Source organism: Strigops habroptila, chromosome 4 (genome assembly GCF_004027225.2).
Source record: "Strigops habroptila isolate Jane chromosome 4, bStrHab1.2.pri, whole genome shotgun sequence".
Classification (NCBI taxonomy): Eukaryota; Metazoa; Chordata; class Aves; order Psittaciformes; family Psittacidae; genus Strigops; species Strigops habroptila.
The window spans coordinates 7247635-7266906 of record NC_046358.1 but is presented as its reverse complement, the minus strand read 5'-3'; the positions used below and the strand labels follow the sequence as shown (position 1 = coordinate 7266906).

At 40.9% G+C, this 19272-nt stretch overlaps 2 protein-coding genes across 6 annotated transcripts in view; one reads left to right on the top strand and one right to left on the bottom strand.

Moving 5' to 3' along the window:
* The first annotated feature begins 263 nt into the window (after nt 1-263).
* OIP5 (Opa interacting protein 5) lies at nt 264-7745 on the top strand. Of its 2 annotated transcripts, none has more exons than XM_030481590.2 (5): nt 264-529; nt 638-704; nt 1574-1696; nt 2180-2219; nt 3677-7745. In XM_030481590.2, exons 1-5 carry the CDS (start codon nt 271-273, stop codon nt 3815-3817), a joined length of 630 nt encoding a protein of 209 aa, XP_030337450.1. In that variant the 5' UTR covers nt 264-270; the 3' UTR covers nt 3818-7745. The 2 variants fall into 2 exon arrangements, with proteins under 2 accessions (XP_030337450.1, XP_030337449.1); XM_030481589.1 differs by having other exon boundaries at nt 2180-2261.
* Nucleotides 5334-19272, bottom strand: part of CHP1 (calcineurin like EF-hand protein 1) — a 36214-nt gene continuing 22275 nt past the window's right edge. Inside the window, exons 7-9 of one of the 4 annotated variants that reach the window (XR_003990830.1) lie at nt 15943-15979; nt 15128-15358; nt 5334-14272 (exon numbers count right to left, since the gene is read on the bottom strand). The gene's annotated coding sequence lies outside the window, so the exon portion shown is untranslated. The remainder of the gene's footprint in view (nt 14273-15127; nt 15359-15942; nt 15980-19272) is intronic. The other 3 variants (XR_003990832.1, XR_003990831.1, XR_003990833.1) reach the window with 3 other exon arrangements.

Sequence of the window (19272 nt, the reverse complement as noted above, 5' to 3'; positions counted from 1 at the left end):
AGGGGTTGGGACTATGGGCAGGAATACCACCAATAGCAGCGTGGCTACCGGGGAGCGCTTCTATTGTTTAAACGCGATAGGCGCTCCAGGCGAGGGAAAGCCCCGCCTTCCCCTGCGTGATTGGGCGATGGAATGACCCGGTGCGGCCCACTTCCCAATAGTCGCAGGCGATGAGGATTGACGCAAGCCCTGACCAATGGCAGCGCAGACCCGTGAAGCGCGCTCCAATTGGGAAGGCGGGCGCGGCGCTCGAGCGCGGGGCGGGAGAAGATGGCGGTGCGGCGGCAGCTGGGGGAGGTGTTGCACGACCCGGAGCCCAGCAGCATCGTCGTTGTGGAGCAGCCGTCGTCACCCGCCGCTGTCCCGCGGGTCCAGGTGTTGCCGCCTTCCTCGCCGCAGGCTGCGGAGCCGGTGTCGCTGCCGGAGCCATGCGCCGTGTTCCAGTGCCGCGGCTGCTGGACGGTGCTGGGCGACTCGCTGCATCTGTGCGCGCAGGAGGAGCAGCTGCTCGGCATCCTCATCTGCTTCCGTCAGTGCCCGCCTCGGGCGGGGGGTGCCCTGGGGGCGCGGGTTGGGGGTGCCGGCGGGTGGCTGGTGCGGCGGGTCCGGGTTTCAGCGGGTCCGTCTTTCTCCTCAGGAGTCACAAACGACGTGATCTCGAAGGACTCGCTGATGATCGGCCTGGAGGGAGCCCTGCTGGGATGGTGCGTAGCTCGCCTACCGCTTGCTCGGGGCACCGGCCTGCCGGGAGCTGCCTCCGCGGGGCATTGAGCGGGCTGGGCCGGCGCTGGGGTGCGCTGCGGAGCGAGGGAGCTCGTGAGGGTGCGCGGCTGTCATTTGGTCAGAATCAGAAGTTCTGCTGCTCAAACCTTTGGTGGTGGGAAGGAGCGTTTGAGCAGAAGCCTTTGAGGCTCTTCTCTCCTTCCCTTGAAGGTCTGTTACCTGAATTAAAGCATCTCTCTTCGGGGTTTGGTTGTTTGTTGTTTTTATATATATATATATATATATGTACTGAAAATTATTATCTCCTGCTGCTCCGTTCACAAGCCTACAGTTATCAACAGGCTCGATAACTCGGGTTAGTCTGATGGGAAGACTGTAAATACCACCTGAGGACTTACAGAACCTGTTTGTTTAAATGGCATTTAAAGGGTATTTTACTAATTATAGGGCCTGGGAACTTTATAAGACTTGCTTTTTATTTTTTCCCTTTTTTTTTTCCCCTTCCTCTCTCTGTATGAGGTAACAATCTGTTTTATCAGGAGGAAATGTCACATCTATGACCCGGCACAGGTGTTTTACCAGTTAAATCTTCTTTTGAGTACTACAGCCTAAACCACTCTGTGATAATAAGACATCTATTTTCTTCCTTAATTGCAGCTTCATTTCTTACAGAGATTATTTCTTGCACAACATGCCCAAACGTTTTACATTTATGTTCTCTTTGTATGTAATATTTCTTTAAGGAGAAAGCATTATTATTATGCCCTGGTTTGCTGTCTTCTCACAAGCGTGCTGTATCTATGGTTTCAGATGCTTCTGTTTAATACTATTTTCCCCTTGCTCCTCTTAGTGCTTACAACACATTGGCCTGTCGGTTGTGTGGCTTGATCGTGGGCTTCATTCTTTATTCTGCCCCCAGGGACCTGGCGTATCTCCGAGGCCTCTTCTGTTTCTTCAAGGACAGCATCCTCTGGTGAGCGTGCTCTGTTCTTATGGCCAGTGGTTGCATGGCAATTTGTAAGTCATTATAACTAATCTACAGCTCATTTTGACCGAGCGCATTGATGTGGGATTGCAATATCCTCTGGTTTTAATTGTTGGTGTTGGCCTGACTCCATTTGACTTGTGCTTCTTATCCTCATGTAACATCAAGGTTTGCAATACTGAAATCTTCTGTTCCAGATTCACTAAGCTAACATAAGGTGTCAAAGTAGTTCCATGATAGACTGAGGACTTGACTGTAGTAACTGAAAATTATAGCTGGTGATGAGAGGATCTTATGATTTCCAAGTAAAACCCTTGTTATGTTTTTAATCTTTTCATAGTGTATTGACTACTTTTGGCAACAACTTTTTATCTGCTTTAAAATCATCTTAAATAATCTGTCTAAACAATGAATTCAGCTATGGGTGCTTTAATTGTTTTTCTTGGTTTTGTTTCTTCTTTTGTTTTCCAGTTACCTCTTAAAATCCCACATCGTAGTAGAAGCTTCTAAGGTGAATTTTCCTACTGTGACCTTAAGGGAACAAATGCAACATGTAAGGTTTCTACATTCATTTGTATGGAAAATATTAAAAGGAGTATTTTTTTATATTAGTCCAAAAATATTGATACAGTTTTAAGTGCATAAGATGGAGAAAATAGTGACGTATAACACAGTGACTGACTTAAGTGTGTGAGACATGCCAAACATTTTCTAGAACCACTTATCTCCAAAACATATCCGGTTCTAGCTACTTTCTTGCCAAAGTGTGTATGGCACACTTTTATCTCTATACTTTGAAAAGAAAAAAGCCCAAGAATCTTTTAGACAGACTTTGTTCAAGTATCATAGAACCATAGAATGGTTTGGGTTGGAGACAACCTTAAGATCATCTAGTTCCAACCTTCCTGCCATGAGCAGGGACGCCTCAACCTACTTGTGTTGTGCCTGGAATTGATCAGTCACCATTGGAGACTTTAAAGAACAGCAATTTGTTAATTTGGAAGGTGTATTCAAGGCTATGTGAGCTCAAAGCAGCATGGCAGCGTTTACTGTAGCTTCAGAGGCACCACTAGAACCTCCCTCTTTTTTGGGTGTTTAAATTGGATGCGTTTTTCTGTAAGTTGGTTAGTTGTTGTCTTACTGAATTGTCTGTCCCATAGCTCAAATAAAGCTCCTGCATGTGGGAGACAGCCAGTGTATCCGGTATTCACATGTGTCTGATATTCACATGCTTGTTTCTTAAATTCTTTTCTTTTTAGCTTCTGCTCTAAGCATGGAAATGGGCCCGTGGCATTTCTTGAGTTTTGCCCTCCTTAAAGTCATCTTCCAGTGTCTTGCTGTAAGATCAGAGTATTTTTACAGGTCAAGTGAGGCTAAAAGAAAGGCAAGACTTAAAGCTTATTCTTAAGTAAAACAATAGTAGTTCTTGAGTGCAAACACAAATCATGTAACTGTGGAGAGTTTGCTCATTAACAAGAATCTGGTCTTTGCTTTTTGACACACAATGTCAGCAGGATTTTCCTCTTGTGCTTTTAATGTGTTAACTTAAACCCCAGCCTCTGGAAATGGCATTTTTGAAGGACTGTCCATCTGTTTCCCTAAGCTAATGATGAAACAGCCTGTCCTGAGACTGTCAAGGTCTCTGTCTGTGTGAAAACATGAGTTAGGGAATATTGGATTGCTCGTAAAAAGGTTCCAGCAGCTCTGTCTCCTTGAGTATTTCCATACAGCTCTGAAAGGGGCTATGCTGCCACACATTCATCTGTCTCTCTGTAGCACAGGCCTGATTTGGGTGCCAGTTTTGGCTGGACTAGACATGCAGTATAGAGATTAAAGCCCAGTATAATTTTCCATCTTGAAAGCCAACTGCTCTACAACCACTGCAAGAGGGGTGCAGATCATTCAAAGATCCAGTGTTAGGATATTTCTCTGTTGCAGTCTTAATATCTTAGTTCTTTTTTTTTCTAGCTGAAGGAAAAGCTTGTGGAGACCCACACTCGCATGGAATCACTGATTGAGAAGCTGGAGAAACTGGAGAAAAAAACCAATGGGCAGAAGAGCAGAGCTTTGCATCAGATGCAGCTGGGCTACTGTGAGGATATGCAATAGTCAGGGTCAGCTAATACCCCATTTCAAGAACTGCTGCAGTTGTTTCTGCATCTCTGCTGAGTTTATTCCTTATGATGAACTAACGCACCAGAACAGCTTTGAGGGTTGATGTGTCACGTTATCTCTGCACGGAAAGAACTGATGCTTAAGTGCGTCCCTTCAGTCTAAGGGGAACACCTGAATATCTGACATCCTGAAGATATGCTTGGAAAAATGAATAGCTCACCCATGCAGCACATCACTCTGACAGTTTCACAGTGATTCTCTCTAATGACTTCAGGAGGAAAACCAGCCTTTGAAATACAAAAATAACGTTTCTGGAACATACAAAACATACTAACAAGATGATATTCAAGAGGAGCTATTACAAATTGAACATTCTTACAGAGATCTAAAGTTCTTGTCCTTCCTTTTCATAGAGATACAGTGTTAATGGCAGGTAGCTGTTGGTAGAGTGGCTCATAAGCTACATCTGGTACTTGAGGCACTGCTAAAGGGCCTCCTGTTCTTTCTCTCTTTTAAGAAATAAGCCACACAAATGCATTCTCTTCAGTAACTTGAAATGAACATTACTGCTATATTAACTTAAACCTACATGTGTAGTTTAAGTGATGCTTATAAACTATTATTCCTGAAAGATTCAGTGTTTGATCCCACAGCCTGTCCCAGATTCAAATTCCTCTTAAGCTATGGTTGATCAGTGATTATTTATTGTTCCTATTCTAGTGTAGGACCTAATTTCCACTAACCAGGCATCTGGAGAAATGCATTCCAGCTTTAAATGCAGCCAGGGCCAGTCTGGCTTGGGAAGGATGGATTCTCTATTTAAGTGAATAGAGCCACTTAGAAAACAAGTCAGGCCTTACCAAGAGCTGTCTTCTCTGGAATCTGGAGACAAAAATAACTAGAAAATAAAACAAAGGTGATTGAACAGGCTACTGAAGTAACAATCATACTGAAAACCTTCTATAAACTAGCTTAAGGGTTAGCAATCCAGAACAGGCTTTGGAAGGGTCGTAGCAGGGCTGGGAACCATGGCTTCTTCAGCACTGTCCTGAGCTGACACACTGTCCTGCTGCATTACAGCATTTTGGCACCAACTGCAAGGGAAGTTGTGCTTCCCTGCAGGTTGAGAGATGCCAGCCATAGGAGGAGTTATTCAGAGATGGAGTCGCCCAAACAATAAACAATGCACTTCTATGAAAGTTTTTTAAAGGGCTTATTAATTCGGCCAATCTGCAAGCAAGAAGCTTTCTGTGACCATCTAAACCAGCCCTTAAAGCTTTATCTGAGATGTTGCCCATCTTAGTATGAGCAGAGTAACTTTTCTTTAGCTGCCTTCTGAGAAGTCGTGAGGCTCCTGTGCCTGAAGTGTGCTGGGACAGCTGGACCTGTAGGTTCAGCCTAAATTGTTGAGTTTAGACACAGGTAGAGCAAGTACAAACACACCTCAGAAGCAGAGTGTATGGCAAGTCGGTTAATTTGTCTTCTGAACAAATGACACATCCAGTTTTAGTGCATTCTCAGCCTGTGCTGCTTTATTGCTAAAAAAATTTGTATACAGGTGCAGAGTTTCCAAGTTCATTTTTAAACAGTTCCTCTTTACAGTGTCAAAAGAATAAAATCTTATCTTGAAATCCTCAAAGATGCATAGATATAAAAGCAAGCTGCCTTTTGGAAAAACATCAGAATTTGCAGGGAGACATTCTTTCACTGTTACCATGTAAAACAAGTGCAATGGGAATACGTAGTTCCTAGTGACACCAATAATAACCCATGTGAGCACAGCATCAGAAGTTCAACATAAGAAGTATTTTCTAGCTTGTTTTTTAAGTACTAAGGTAATTTTTAAACACTAATACTTCTCCTTTGCTGTTGTATCATGCTTTTGAAAAGGAGATAATCTTCACTGACATCCTAAAGTAGCTTATTCCCAGGTTTTATATTGAGGGGAATAAGCATTAACAAAGGATACAACTGCTTACTCACCACACAAAAGAAAACATGAAAGTTTAAAAGCATGCAAAGTGTTCTAAAGAATACCCACTAAGAAGCAGGTGACCATGGTTTACTGCTGAGCTAAACTTGTGTTACAAATTCCCTTTTTGCTTGAAGAAGTTGGCTCCAAGGATTTCATTTAGTCTAACTTCTGATGCCATTAAATAGTCATCTTCTCTTAGAACATTCCTAGCTTCATTTGGCAATTCTTCTAAATCTAGAAAGAACATTCATGAGAAAAACACAACCCCCATTCTAACCCAAATCACGGTGCTTTGTGGATGGTTGGCTATGAAGCATGAACAGGAGTTAACTTGACACACAATTTCTTCCTCCAAGACACTTGCTATTTAAGAGGACTGTGCCCCTGTACATGGAGAAGTGTTCTGCACAAGTTAAGCCCACCTACAAAATTAAGCTAAGCTAGAAGTATGGAAATCTGCACTAAAAGCTAGTATTCTACGTGTCTGAATACAAGTTTAAACTTGGAAAAGTATTAGTGACGTAGGCTATGCCACATGTTCTATTTTCAAACTGCCAGCAGAAATTCACTGCATTATTCACTGAAGGACTTGGGAAGTATTCCAGAGAACACCCTAAAAGCCTACAGAAAGATGGCACCCAAATTCCCTTTTATTAGTAAGTGAAATAAAGGAAAAAAACCCCACTATTGCAACCTGTGTTGCAGAAGATAAAGACCTTCAGTGCTCAAATCTCAGTTACTGTTTTTAAAAATCTCTTTAAAGAACTTAAGAACTATACAAGAAGATTACCAGTATTTTCAGGTTCATTCCTGCAGGTGCCATTATTGCTGGCTGGTACCAGTATGCTTCAGTACAGCTGCCTATGTGGCTAGAGAGTTACCTGAAAATACTGTCTATTAAAAAGCTATTCAACACCTGAAATATATGTACTGTGCTTATTAATTTCAGTCTTCAAATAATTTCTCTCACCACAACCAAGCTTATGACCTTACTGTCTGGGAAATACTACACTCAATTTGAATCTGTGATTTCCATTACTTATTTGTTTGTTGTTTTTTTTCCCCTCACCAGTTCCTCCCCCCTGCACCTTGTAAGAAACTCTGCACCCTTTTCCTTGCTACAGCTGCAGCAGGTGAGAAACCTCATCTCGCCCCTAAACATGCTTAGTCCATGCCCTGCTTTTTACATGCTCAGGGCACTACTATGAACCAGACAAGAGGTTATAAAGGCGAGTTCTGCTGATCCTGGTTCCTGATTTACAGTTTTGGTGCCATGCTTCTGTCCCTATCTATACATTCTGCCCCTTTCTCTACAGGGGCAGCACATTCTCTAAAAAACCAAAAAACCCAAAATTTGAGAATCAAAGCAGGAAGTTCAAGCTATTGGTATATTAATTCCTATTGCTTCGTTATGTATAAATGCATATCTCAGTTTACTGGTAATAACTACATTACACTAGACATTTTGAATCATGCATAATTAGAATACTAGCTCTAAGATCTGGTTTGTGGGCCTGTGCCGCTTGCCTTCAGTTTCTCCATGCAGTTCTTCATGCCTAAGTCATTCCGAACTAGACACCTTTAATTTGACCTGCAAGCACGCTCACTTGGAGGGCAAGTGGAGAGAAGCAGACAGGATTTACATAGGACACACTAAACACTAAATTACTTTTTATCTTTAACTTTAGATGTTGTAAAGCCGTAGGGAATCTGCCTATATTATGACCTGGTACATAGGCTCAGACACAGAAACACACCCTGCCTACATCATGAACATTGACACCTTCTCCAAAACTCAGGAGAAAGTGTAGAGCAGACTGAAAGGGAAGAGACATCAGAATCCATCGTTAAGTGTTCTGCACTGTTAAACCAGACACCCTGGTTCAACTGTTGGCCTTTGTGTGCCAGCCAAAGCAGTACAGGGGCAAAATGCTGGAACATTCAGTATTTGAACTGCCATTATGCAGCTCTGTATCTGAACAGCAACATTAGTTTTGGAGGAAGACCAGACAGTTTCCTAGGGATGCAGGAAGTAGTTATTTCCAAGACTGATTATTCACTGGAACCTGTTCTTCCATATTTTTCCCTTCTCTGCCCAAAACCCACTGCCAACTCTTGACAATGTAACCCTTGTGTAACGTGTCAGTGTCCTGAAGCTCTGTACATTTTCTTCTCACTATCCAGGAGTCTTTGCAAGACTTTCTTTTTTGTCCTGAATTTGACAATTATCCTTACTTGGAGAAGGTGCAATTCCTGAAGGTGCAATTCCCAACACAAGTTCTGGCTAGACCTTCTGCAGCAGCACTAATGGATATGGAAATAGCACGTACTTGTAATCATCTGGGTTTAGCTCTGCTAAGAGGCATGTCAGTACTGGTCACTAGACCTTTGATATCCCACACCGAAATGTGGTAGCATCTAACACACCATTCAGTTTTAGCAGTGTAATCAAGGGGGTTGGGGCAAAAGTCCTGCCATAGACTACAAGAGCTGAAACGCAAAGGGATTCCTTTTGCTGCTGTGAACAGTGATTTCTAGTCTAGTAGACAATAAAATACATACCACTATAAGAAGGCTGATCTGGGAAGAATAGACAGACAGCTCGCCTGGCTACAGGAGTCTTGATTCCTTCCCCCTCTCCCTTTCCCGTTCTCTGAATGAAGAAACCCTTGAATTCTATTTAGCCACAAGTTCATACTTCCGAAGCAGGAAAATGACCGTGTTTTCATTACTATGGAAATGTATTTGCTGACCACAGTCTAGATAAATTTATAATTTCTCTAATGTAAGCAGATAACAATCAAATTAAAGTCCCCTATGGGCAGCTGCCAATTTGATCAATAATTCATTAGCTGGAATTTAAGCGGATTACAACTTTCCAGATCAATTAGCTTTTCATACACATAGTACAAATTATCCAACACTTAATTTAGACATTCTCATGCTTATCTTGGTTGCTTTATACTGCAAAAATGCTCACAGCCCTCACAGTCCCATTCTCAACTTCTGAAGAGCCAAAGGGCTTCACCTCCATAATTTCTAAACATTAGAAGCTTCCTTTCAGCTGTAAGTAAGTTACACTTCAAATTGCCTCAGCTTCCTAGAAGAAATCCAGCCAGAGAGATTCAAACCTCTGATGTAATAATGTATTCTGAACAGAGTTACTATCTCTTAGGCCCTATTGTCTCTACCTATCCACACTGAAAGCAGCATCAACTATGAACATTTTAGAACTCCTGTGGCTCTTTTATGTAACCCTGCGATAGCAAATACTTTGCTGGGTGCAGAGGCTACAGTTGTAGATCAATAAGCCTTTACCAGAGGCTCCACAGTACTTGCCTCTGCAAAACTTCAGGCATCAACAGAAATCAATTATGGTTTCAAACAGTGTTTAGCAAGGCTAAAATTATTTTGCTGCAAAGCCACATTTGTAGAACTCTACAATTGTGCTGGGGCTGCACAAATGGGTTGAGCGTCAAGTGTTCTCTAATTTCTTAAAGACCATCTCAGATTGGTCTTTTTAACCAAAGAAAACAAGAAGTACTTCCCACAATAAAAGCTTTTAACTTCAGAATCAGGTTCTCTTCACGCTCCAGTATTTGGAAGGGTTTAGTTTCTTCTCAGAGAAACAGAAGTGCTAGACTACAAAAGAGAAAGAAATATAGGGAAACTTCAGCTATCCTCTCAAAAAGACCTGTCTGCTCTTCCCCAGCACTCACTGCAGTGCTTCAGACATGTCACAGAGCTTTTTTGTTTTCTATAGATATATATATCTCAGGTTCATTAACAAAGTATTCAAGTGCTAAATTCCCTCGAATGAGAGGAACGTAAGAGGAATTCACCCATGTTCTCAGGAAGAGACTCTTCACGCAACTCCCTGCAGCACAGAGCGCCACAAACTTATTTGGTTATTACCCACTTATTCTACTGTACAGTCTTGCTAAAGCAAGTTAGTTACTATCACATGCAAAACAGTTATTGCTACTAAAGTTCTATTTTCTTATTAAATCATCTTATGGCTTTGTTTGCATCAGGGATTCTTCCCCCTACATACTGTGCTATTTTGCATTCCAGTTTCAGAGGTATTTTTCAAATGATTCTCCCAAGCGCTAAAACTACTATATTCAATGGTACAGCTACTTCCATAGAGCATTGAAACTAACTCTCAGCAAAGGTCCCCAGAGCTCTGCTGTAAATGGCCCTCCTGACCAATTTTCTTGCAAATCTATTAGATGCAGAGGGTTGGTTGTTTGGATTTGTTTGGGGAGGTTTGTTTGTTTGCTTTCCCTGTTACATACATTAACTCTGCCCGGGTTACTGGTTTTGAACCCAGGTACATGCTTCTTGATTAATCACTTTAGAGATATATCATATCAAAACCAAGCTACCCATTCCCTCCCTCCCCCTAATGGCCATTTACAGGCAGGTCTCAGGAAAAAAAGATGCAGTATCCTCTCTAAGCTGAAGGAGAATTTTGTTCTTGTAGAAGATACAAATGGGTGAAGAGCAATACTGTCACCAAATAAAAGACTTTCTCCTAGGAAATCAGAGGATGCCATCCACAGAGCATCGGACATCTGGAATCATACCAGCCTCTTATTTGACCAGTCCAAGCTGCCCACTGAGAGCTAAACCATTTGGACTTCCCCTGGTCTAAACTTTCTTTCTGAAAAAAGCAGAGGGAGAGACAGAAATTATTAAAATTGAGCTTAGAGCCGGAAAGCAACACTGGAAGTTACCTAAAATACAGGATATTGAATTCTCAATAATACAGGGGTGGGGAATCTCTGACCCATAGGCTCAAGATAGCCTGCTGCACAGATACAGTCTGCAATATTGTTTTTCAACAGCCCTTGACCTTATTACAATCTCTCTTATTAAGATGTATGTAAATGCAGGATCCACCACAGGTATTAAAAGATTCAACAGGACCTCAGTCAAAAAAGGTTCCCCATTCCTGCAATAATGGATAAAAGTCTTCTACGCATAACTGGCAGAAAGCATTTTGCAACCATCAACTTATTATATAATGAGGATAATGTTTAACTAGTTGTAACGATTATATAGTCATAGCTGAAGAAAAAATTACCTAAGAGCTGTTGCAGATGATCTCACAGTAGCAGAGATGTGCACAAAATGCACACAAACTCATCAACATATTTGTACGTTTCTGAGTCTATCAATCACAGGATGGGTAATAATAAAATTGCAAGAGCTGCCCATGAAAGAAAACACCTTAAACAAAGACTAAAAAGAATCCCACCGATATAGATGAGGATCCTGGATGCTTACATACAGCAGCTTACTATTGCAGTTGAACAGACAGACTAAAAGCACAAAGTCAACTATGATTCTATGAAGCCCATCAGGTAAAGGCATTCATTTCTAAAGATAGCGTTGCCATTGTCAAAGGGAGGATACTGCATGTTTAGACCATGTTTGTGACATTTCTATTGTATCCTTTCTATTGTTAATTACATTATTATCACTGTTTATTAATAAATTTGTCACTCAAATTGTAAAAATACTACTAGGCTCATGCACTGATCCTAACATGGCACTACAGTTTGCTACAAAGCACTAATGCTTATGGAACTATACACATCTCAAAATGGAAGACATTGGTGATTTTGTTGTTTTCAAACAACTTGTAACATCATTTTGTCCACAAGTATTAAAATATATATATGTATATATATATGTTCTATTGCACACGCCCCTTGTTTTTGTCATGTTTCACATGGGAAGATTTCCAACCAACACAGAGAAAAAAAGTGGAACAATAAAAAGTAGGCTGAGGCAGCATTTCCCAACACAGCAGTTTTGTAAAGGTGCTGGCCAGAAATGTACGGCAGTGGGGGTCTTCTGGGCATGCATGGGTATGACTTCCGTGAAAGCCACAGATCCTTAGCCTGCTAGAAATATTATGTTCTAAAATTAAACTGGAAAACTGATGTTAACATTGCTATGGAGAAGAGTCAGGAAAAGTCAGCAATTCTATTTTTTGTTACAATGCAGGGTTACAAAATGGTGAGGGTTATTTCTATGGAAAAATAAATCAAAGAGCTTAAAGTGTCTACTCTCCAGTCAGACAGATGCTTTGTTTTTGTACATGTCCACAGGAAACAAAAATACCTTCCTGTCCCCCAGTTATTTTGTCATCAAGCTATGCAAGAAACAACTGCTAGCCCTAACACCAGAAGGAAGAAAAGGAAATTCCCAAATCTAAAATCAGCTGTTTCTTCCACCAGATACCTCCCAACCATTTACAATCCTATGACATTGACAGTATTTTCCATCACTTAGAGAAGGATCCTGCTTCTACAGACATCTACTTTAAATCCCACTGGTTTCAACAAAAGGAGGCCTTAAAAGGAAGTGTGCTTTTCTACTTGCCTCCAGTGCCAGAAAATTCAGACCATGTTCAGCAATCCTATGTTCTTAAAAGTCAGGCCAAGCTGGTGGTTGCCTCATCAAGACCAACGTGACTGTGATCGAACAGCTCATTGCAATGTTACACAAAATTTTAGTGCTCATTACAGTTGGCATTACTTTGATAGGCGGTGTCTTGCCCACCACTTTCATGTCTGCTCTTTTCTTCATGGACACAAAAAATGGGAAAGCTGTCATTAAATCGTGTTGTTACAATGCAAGTCTAAACACAGACTTAACTCTGAAGAGGAGGATCGACATCAACACTTGCCCTTACTTTGCTATATGGAACTTGGTCCCATAAAATGTGACCACATTTTAAATATCAGCATACTGCCCTTGCAATCAATCATTAAGATTTAAGGATTTCAGTCGTCGGCTTTGTCAGCCACTTTCAGGCTGTCTGACTCTCTCCAGCAGTTTTCTAAAAGGCAAAACAGAACAAAAGAAGAAATCTAAACCACCACCCCCCACCCCCAACGATTCTATTATCTCCCCAAACCTATTAACAGAACCTATATACCTTTATTTGATCCAGATTTGAAAATATTACTTTAAGCTAGTAAGTCACATTTGCTAAATCACAAGCTTGGAATAAGGTGCACTAAGAAGAGCTCCAGATTTGAAGTGGAATAGAATACATATCCCAGTTGTGGGGTTTTTCGCCAAGAAATCTTACTTCCCATATATAATACCACAGCAGGGAACATGTAACCAATATAGGCTCCCATCTCAGAACAACAGAAAACATCCTATATAATCACAAATGATGGAAACAAAGAATCTTGTGTAAACATAAGAACAACAGATTACGTCTTAGTTTGGGAAAGAGTAAGAGGAACCAAAAAAGGCCTGTCCTAAGTATTTCTTTTCTCTCAAATCATCCCTCTTACGTGGTAACAGCCTGTTCTTTTGGGCCTGTTCCTACCTTAAAGGTGGTAACATACAGGTCATGTCAGTTCTCAGTCACAGAAGAATCAAAAAACTGATTCCATCAGCAGTATGGAAAACTCAAACTGCGCCAAGGAAGCCAAGTGGATAAACTGCGACTTCACCTCTCTGGTCTCTTCCATCCCACCAGAAGTTAATTTCTTAAAGAAAGAAGTTTCTGCCCCATCTCTTCTACCATATGCTCCTGGTTTTCTTCCTTTTGCTGCTAAGGATTCATAAAAAGACAGAAGGGCGAATGATTTAACATAAACCTAATCATTATCGTGTTACCCCAGAGGCCTTTAAAGCTTCATTCTTCTTCGCTAAAAATGAAATGGTGCAGAGTAATTTCTCCTTCTGGTGAAAGCTCTTCATATCCAGCACTTACATAGGTTTAGACATGCAAATACACATTTTGATCACAGACTGGGACAATGCATTTACACACTATAGACAAGGTGATTCTGCATTTGTTCCTCTGCATTAGCTGCTTTATGCAAGTTGACATCAAAGACATCTATCTACAAAGTCAAGCCTGGGTCCTGGACTAGAAAATACCTGTATGGGATGTCTCCAACTGCTTGGCAAGTTTCTTCCTCATGTCAGAGCAGAAAATACATTCTGGTTTTCCTACTGCAAATTTTTAAGCATGTCAAGACAGTTCAACACAGCAATGCATGCAGACACTTTATCTGCTAGGACTTCCAATATAACACAGTGAAGTACTTAACCTTCCTAAAATGAAGCAGGAGATATCAGTGAAGAACACCAGCTTCCACTTGCACCTGATTACAAAACAATTCTTATTTTAAAACAGAATGCTAAGAGCTGGATGAAGAGCTGGCACAGAAGGCATTTCTTCAGGGAAACAAATGCTGATTTCTGTTACTCTGCTTTTGAGTTTTGATAAAATGATGGGGTACTTCTGTGGGAGAAGTCATCTGGTGAATCAAATGTTGGGTGAGATGGTTGAAACAGGAAGTGGAGAGATCTTTGTTCGTTCAGCTCCATGGAAGCGAAGGACAGGTTTTTGCTTGCTAGAAGAGAAACATCAACACTTCACAGCCTACGAGCAAGCAACAGGACCACCTTCTTGAATGTCAGGAGAGGATCTGGAATCCCAAAATAAAAAGGAGAGGTAGTTTAGCAATCAGAATAAAATACACTCAACATTAACATGCCTACTGGTTCATTACTTTAAAAGCCTAATTGTAATAGACAAAATTAGCTGGCTTCCCAACCTGCAATAATCCCTTGCTCCAAGATTCTTTATGTAACTGTAGATCTCCATAAACTGTCTAAGGAAATGCTACAGAAACACTGAACTCTACGCTCACTCAGGAGCAATGCATCCAAAACATACCACTGTTAATTAGGTACAGGGCTCCTTAACTGTGGCTCCAACATACAGCATCACAATGTTGAGGAAGCACCTGAATGCACACTGCCTGCACACAGAGTATGTTCTGCTATGGCAGGTCACAATTCAAAGAAATAACTATCCCTAAACTATCCCCTAATTGACCACGAAACTGTCAGTGCTGTAGAGGAAAAAAGCACTTAATGACAGTTGTAAGATCACACAGATCAGGTATTTACTTTTACTCATTTTTCCCCACTTATCCACAGCGCAGATATACTTCAGTAACTCATCTTCTGCCTGATCTCCTGGCCTTTCACAGTGACACTCACCTTGTATCACCGAGTCACAGTAGCTGTTAAGACATAATTTTTGTTTTCTTGCTTTAAGTTTGATGCCAGGCTGGCTTGGAAGGAAACAGGCATGTGCTCCTGCATACCTAGTGCCAGGTATATTTATTATCATTCTCCTGTACTACAACGAGAGACGTGAAAGAGAATTTTTTCCCTTGGTTTCTCTTTCTCACATACAAGAACATGAGGATACAGTGTATTTTGTAACCCCTTCCTCTCTTCTCTGTCTGTATTTCTTACCTTATTCTAATTACCTTAACCCTTTAGTTGATCAAGTTCAGAAATAATCTTCCCATGACAATTTTCAACTCCTATGTTAAAAGTGAAGAGTAGATTATGAAAATGGAAATAGAGCACACATCACCATCACGTTCTCTCTGAGGCACTCAAATACTTCAGCTGATCATGAGCTCGACCATCCATGCTCACACTGTTGGGAAAGTCTTATTCTTATGACGAAGATGAGGGAAAACAGACCTGGAGAGCAGCAACAAAACATGCCAAAAGTTTGTGGCAGAGCTGAGAACAGAATATAGCACTGCATTACACATCTTAACTACCAAAATATCTTTATTTCATTCAATGGAAAAAGAAAATAAAAAATTAAAACACCACAAGTTGATGATCATCCTTAGACATTTTGAATGTACTTCCTGTTTGATAATTGACATTTGTTTGTGTTATCATTCTTCCAATCCTACTGTTTAACAAATACAACTTTTAAGATAACTACTCCAAGTTAATACAGTTACACAATTAGTGTCTCTTAGCAGAGCAAAATGATATCATGGGACAGGAATTGTCTAACTTTAAAGCATTTATTCCTGTTAGAATATATAGACAGATCAAGGTTCTTTCAAGAGAAGGCCAAGCTGAAAGCTGGCACTGTGGCAACATTCCAGTTCTCTGGAAGTATCCTATGAAATACTAAAATCTCAATGACTGATTTCTTTGGACAGAAACAAAACAAAAACCAAACCAACCAACCAAAAACCTAAAAAAACCCTAAATCAACCAACAAACTTGACAAGTTTAGTACCTGATACTTAGTACCTATGGCTTTACTCACCATTATTTTTGATCAATCCACATTCTCTTCATTGAGCCTAGAGAGAGATGAACAAACGAAATTAAGTTTGCATCTAGGAAGCTATTCGGTTCATACATGATTATGTGCACAAGACACAAAAGATTAGCTGCACCTTCCAGGAACCAGTTGATGGTTTTGGACATTCTACAGAAAAAATATTGATGTTACTTTTCAAATTATTATACCCACCCCTTTCCTTTAGTTAAGGAAAAGGATGGTGGAGTGAATTGGGCCCAAGTAGGGAAGACCCAGGAGAGCAAACCTGAATTACAAACAGGCTGGAGGGAAGCATACAGAATCACAGAATCAACTGGGTTGGAAAAGACCTTTAAGATCATCAAGTCCAACCATTACCCCAGGACTGCCAAGGCCACCACTAACCCATGTCACTGAGTTTTGAACACTTCCAGGGACAGCAATTCCACCACTGCCCTGGGCAGCCTGTTCCAATGCCTGAGCACACTCTCCATGAAGAAATAGTTCCTAATATCCAATCTAAACCTCCCCTGGCACAGCTTGAAGCCACTACCTACTATCACTTGTTACCTGGGAGAAGAGACCGACCCCACCTCACTAGAACCTCCTTTCAGATCGTTGTAAAGAGCGATAAGATCCCCCCTGAGCCTTCTCCTCTCCTGAGTAAACCCCTCCAGGTCCCTCAGCCGTTCCTCATCAGACTGGTGCTTCAGACCCTTCACCAGCTCCACTGCCCTTCTCTGGACCCACTCCAGCACCTCAATGTCTTTCTTGTAGTGAGGGGCCCAGAACTGAGCACAGTATTCCAGGTGCACATGCCTGAAAGGCTTTTGTTCAGAAACCATTCTGCTTCCTGGAATAAAATCATGCCTGTCATTCATTCCAGAGAATGTAGTTTACACAGTACTGAACTCCCTTTTTCCCTGGAATTTCTTGGTTTCTACTTATTGAGAGCAGCGTACAGCCCATGCTCAACACACTATCCCTGGAGCATGAAATATACATCACTACCAAAATAACTTTTTAATTGTGCATATTCTGAAGATAAATGCCCTTGTTATGGTAAGCTATCATCAACAGACACACATTTCATAGGAACTTAGACACAATTTCAGCCTCCAGTAAGGCAAGAAATTCTTTCACATTAATAACAAACCACTGTAGCAAGGAAGCATAATGACTGTTCTCCAGGATGCTGAGGAGACAACCTAACTGCAAGAATAATGGATTGCTACAGGCAGAGCTATTTCATCACACAAGACTTACGCTATTAAAACCTCCCAGTATCCTCACCAAAGCACCTCCTGCACAATAGCATTTCTGCAAGCACCAGGGCCCTACACCTTCAGAAAATCCACAGATAACCCCTAGCCCTGGATTTCAGGGTAGTTACTCCATTCTTGTCTTGTCAATTCTGACCCTTCCTACTCAAATCCTCCCTCAAGCGCCTGCCAAGCACTATTCAGCTTTGAGAGGTTGAGGAACAAACAGCAAATGATTCACAAACCAACTAATTTGATAAGGAACAGCTATCAGGAACTCTCCCAAACTTACTTATCAGAACAGAAACAATTCCCAAGGCCAATCTTTGAAAAGTTGGGTTTTCTTTCACTTGTTCTAAAACTATGAATTAACTAAACTAAACATTAAAGTAAGGCTTATTATAAGAAAGCAGGAGGTGACACTTAAAGCAACTCATACAAAGGAATGGTTTATCCAATACTGAAATTTAGTTGGCTTTAATCTACTTTATTTTTAATTTTCATTATAACAAGTTCACTGCCTTTGCATGCCCTGGGTTTTAACTGCTTTGCTTGATATACTTTCTATCAGACTTTCATAGATTGTGTGGGAGCAGAGTTCACACTCGTACCAACAGAACTTGCAAATGCAACTGGATATAAATCAAGGCTACTGAAAATCAGCAGGCACTGAAAGTGATGGTGACAAGATCAACTCTACACTTAAAAGCTAGTGAAAATTATGAAGGAAGAAAAAAAAAGGACTATTTTTCTTGTTTCATACCTTCCTGAACATACTATCTATTGAACTAGGACATGAAATATTTATGAAAACTCAATTATATATTATTATAACTCAAAAATATATCATATAATCTTTTTCTGATAAGGGTTCAGAAAGTATTATTTTTATTAAGTTTTGGCCTATTGCCCATTTTTTTTTTTTTTTTAACTACCATAACTAAAGGTTAGTTTCCACGAACTTCAAATCTCACATTCAGATAGACAACTTCTTGGATACAGGCAACTTAACTTCAGGAATTTCAAAGCCAAAAAGAGATGAAGTAGTATCTCATGAATAAATTTACCAGCAAAATGGCAGCATTTATCCTTCTGTATAGCTCCACATGCCCTATTACCAATGCACCAATGGGGAAAAAAGAAAAGAGGACAAAAAGTCAATGTTCTGACATAATCAGTACACAGGATTGGAAACTATACTAAAATCAACAGCTTACAGTTATGCTACCAAGTTTCACCCCACCCCACACACTCCTTTTTAAGGTACCTTTAGTTTTAATTACACTGGTCAGGAAAAACTCAGATCCACCAAATCCAGCTTTCCAAAATACTATTTTTCTCTCCCACATATGCAAATGCTCCAGGAGATAAGCAGTTTTAACAGGGACATAGAAGATAATTTCTCTTCCCTACAGCCTGAGAAGTATGTGAGGAAGGAAAGATCTGGAAGCAGGTTTAGGTAAAAAGACCAAGACAGGAAAACTTGAAAGTTAACTGTGGTGATGTGTGAACATACAGAAAGTGCTCCAGACCACAACTCCACTAAGGTCTTTCCCATGCTTTAAAAAGGGTCAAATTTAACCTGAAAAGCTGATAATGACAAAAGCTTAAATCAGAAGCACAAAATACAGTAGAAGTAACTTAGAGTCCTGCAAAAAAATCAGCTGTCTTTGTGCTCCTTCCACTTTCTAACTAACTTTTAACAAGTCATCTAAACCCAATGTAGAGAACTGTAATAGAAAGGCTAAGACTGGGGTGACTGGAGAAAGAACTTTCCTTATACCTAACCTGAACCTCTCCTATTTAAGCTTAAACCCATTACCCCTTTGTCCTATCACTATAGCCCCTGATGAAGAGTCCCTCTCCAGCATCCTCATAGGCTCCCTTCAGACACTGGAAGCTGCTCTGAGGTCTCCACGCAGCTTCTGTTCTCCAGGCTGAACAGTCCAGATTTTCTCAGCCTTTCTTCACACGGAGGTGCTCCAGCCCCCTTAAGAAAGGGAGTGCCTGAGTGTGAAGGTGCCAAAAGGAACATAGAATAGGAACAGGGCTCTCAAAAGCCTTGTGTAAA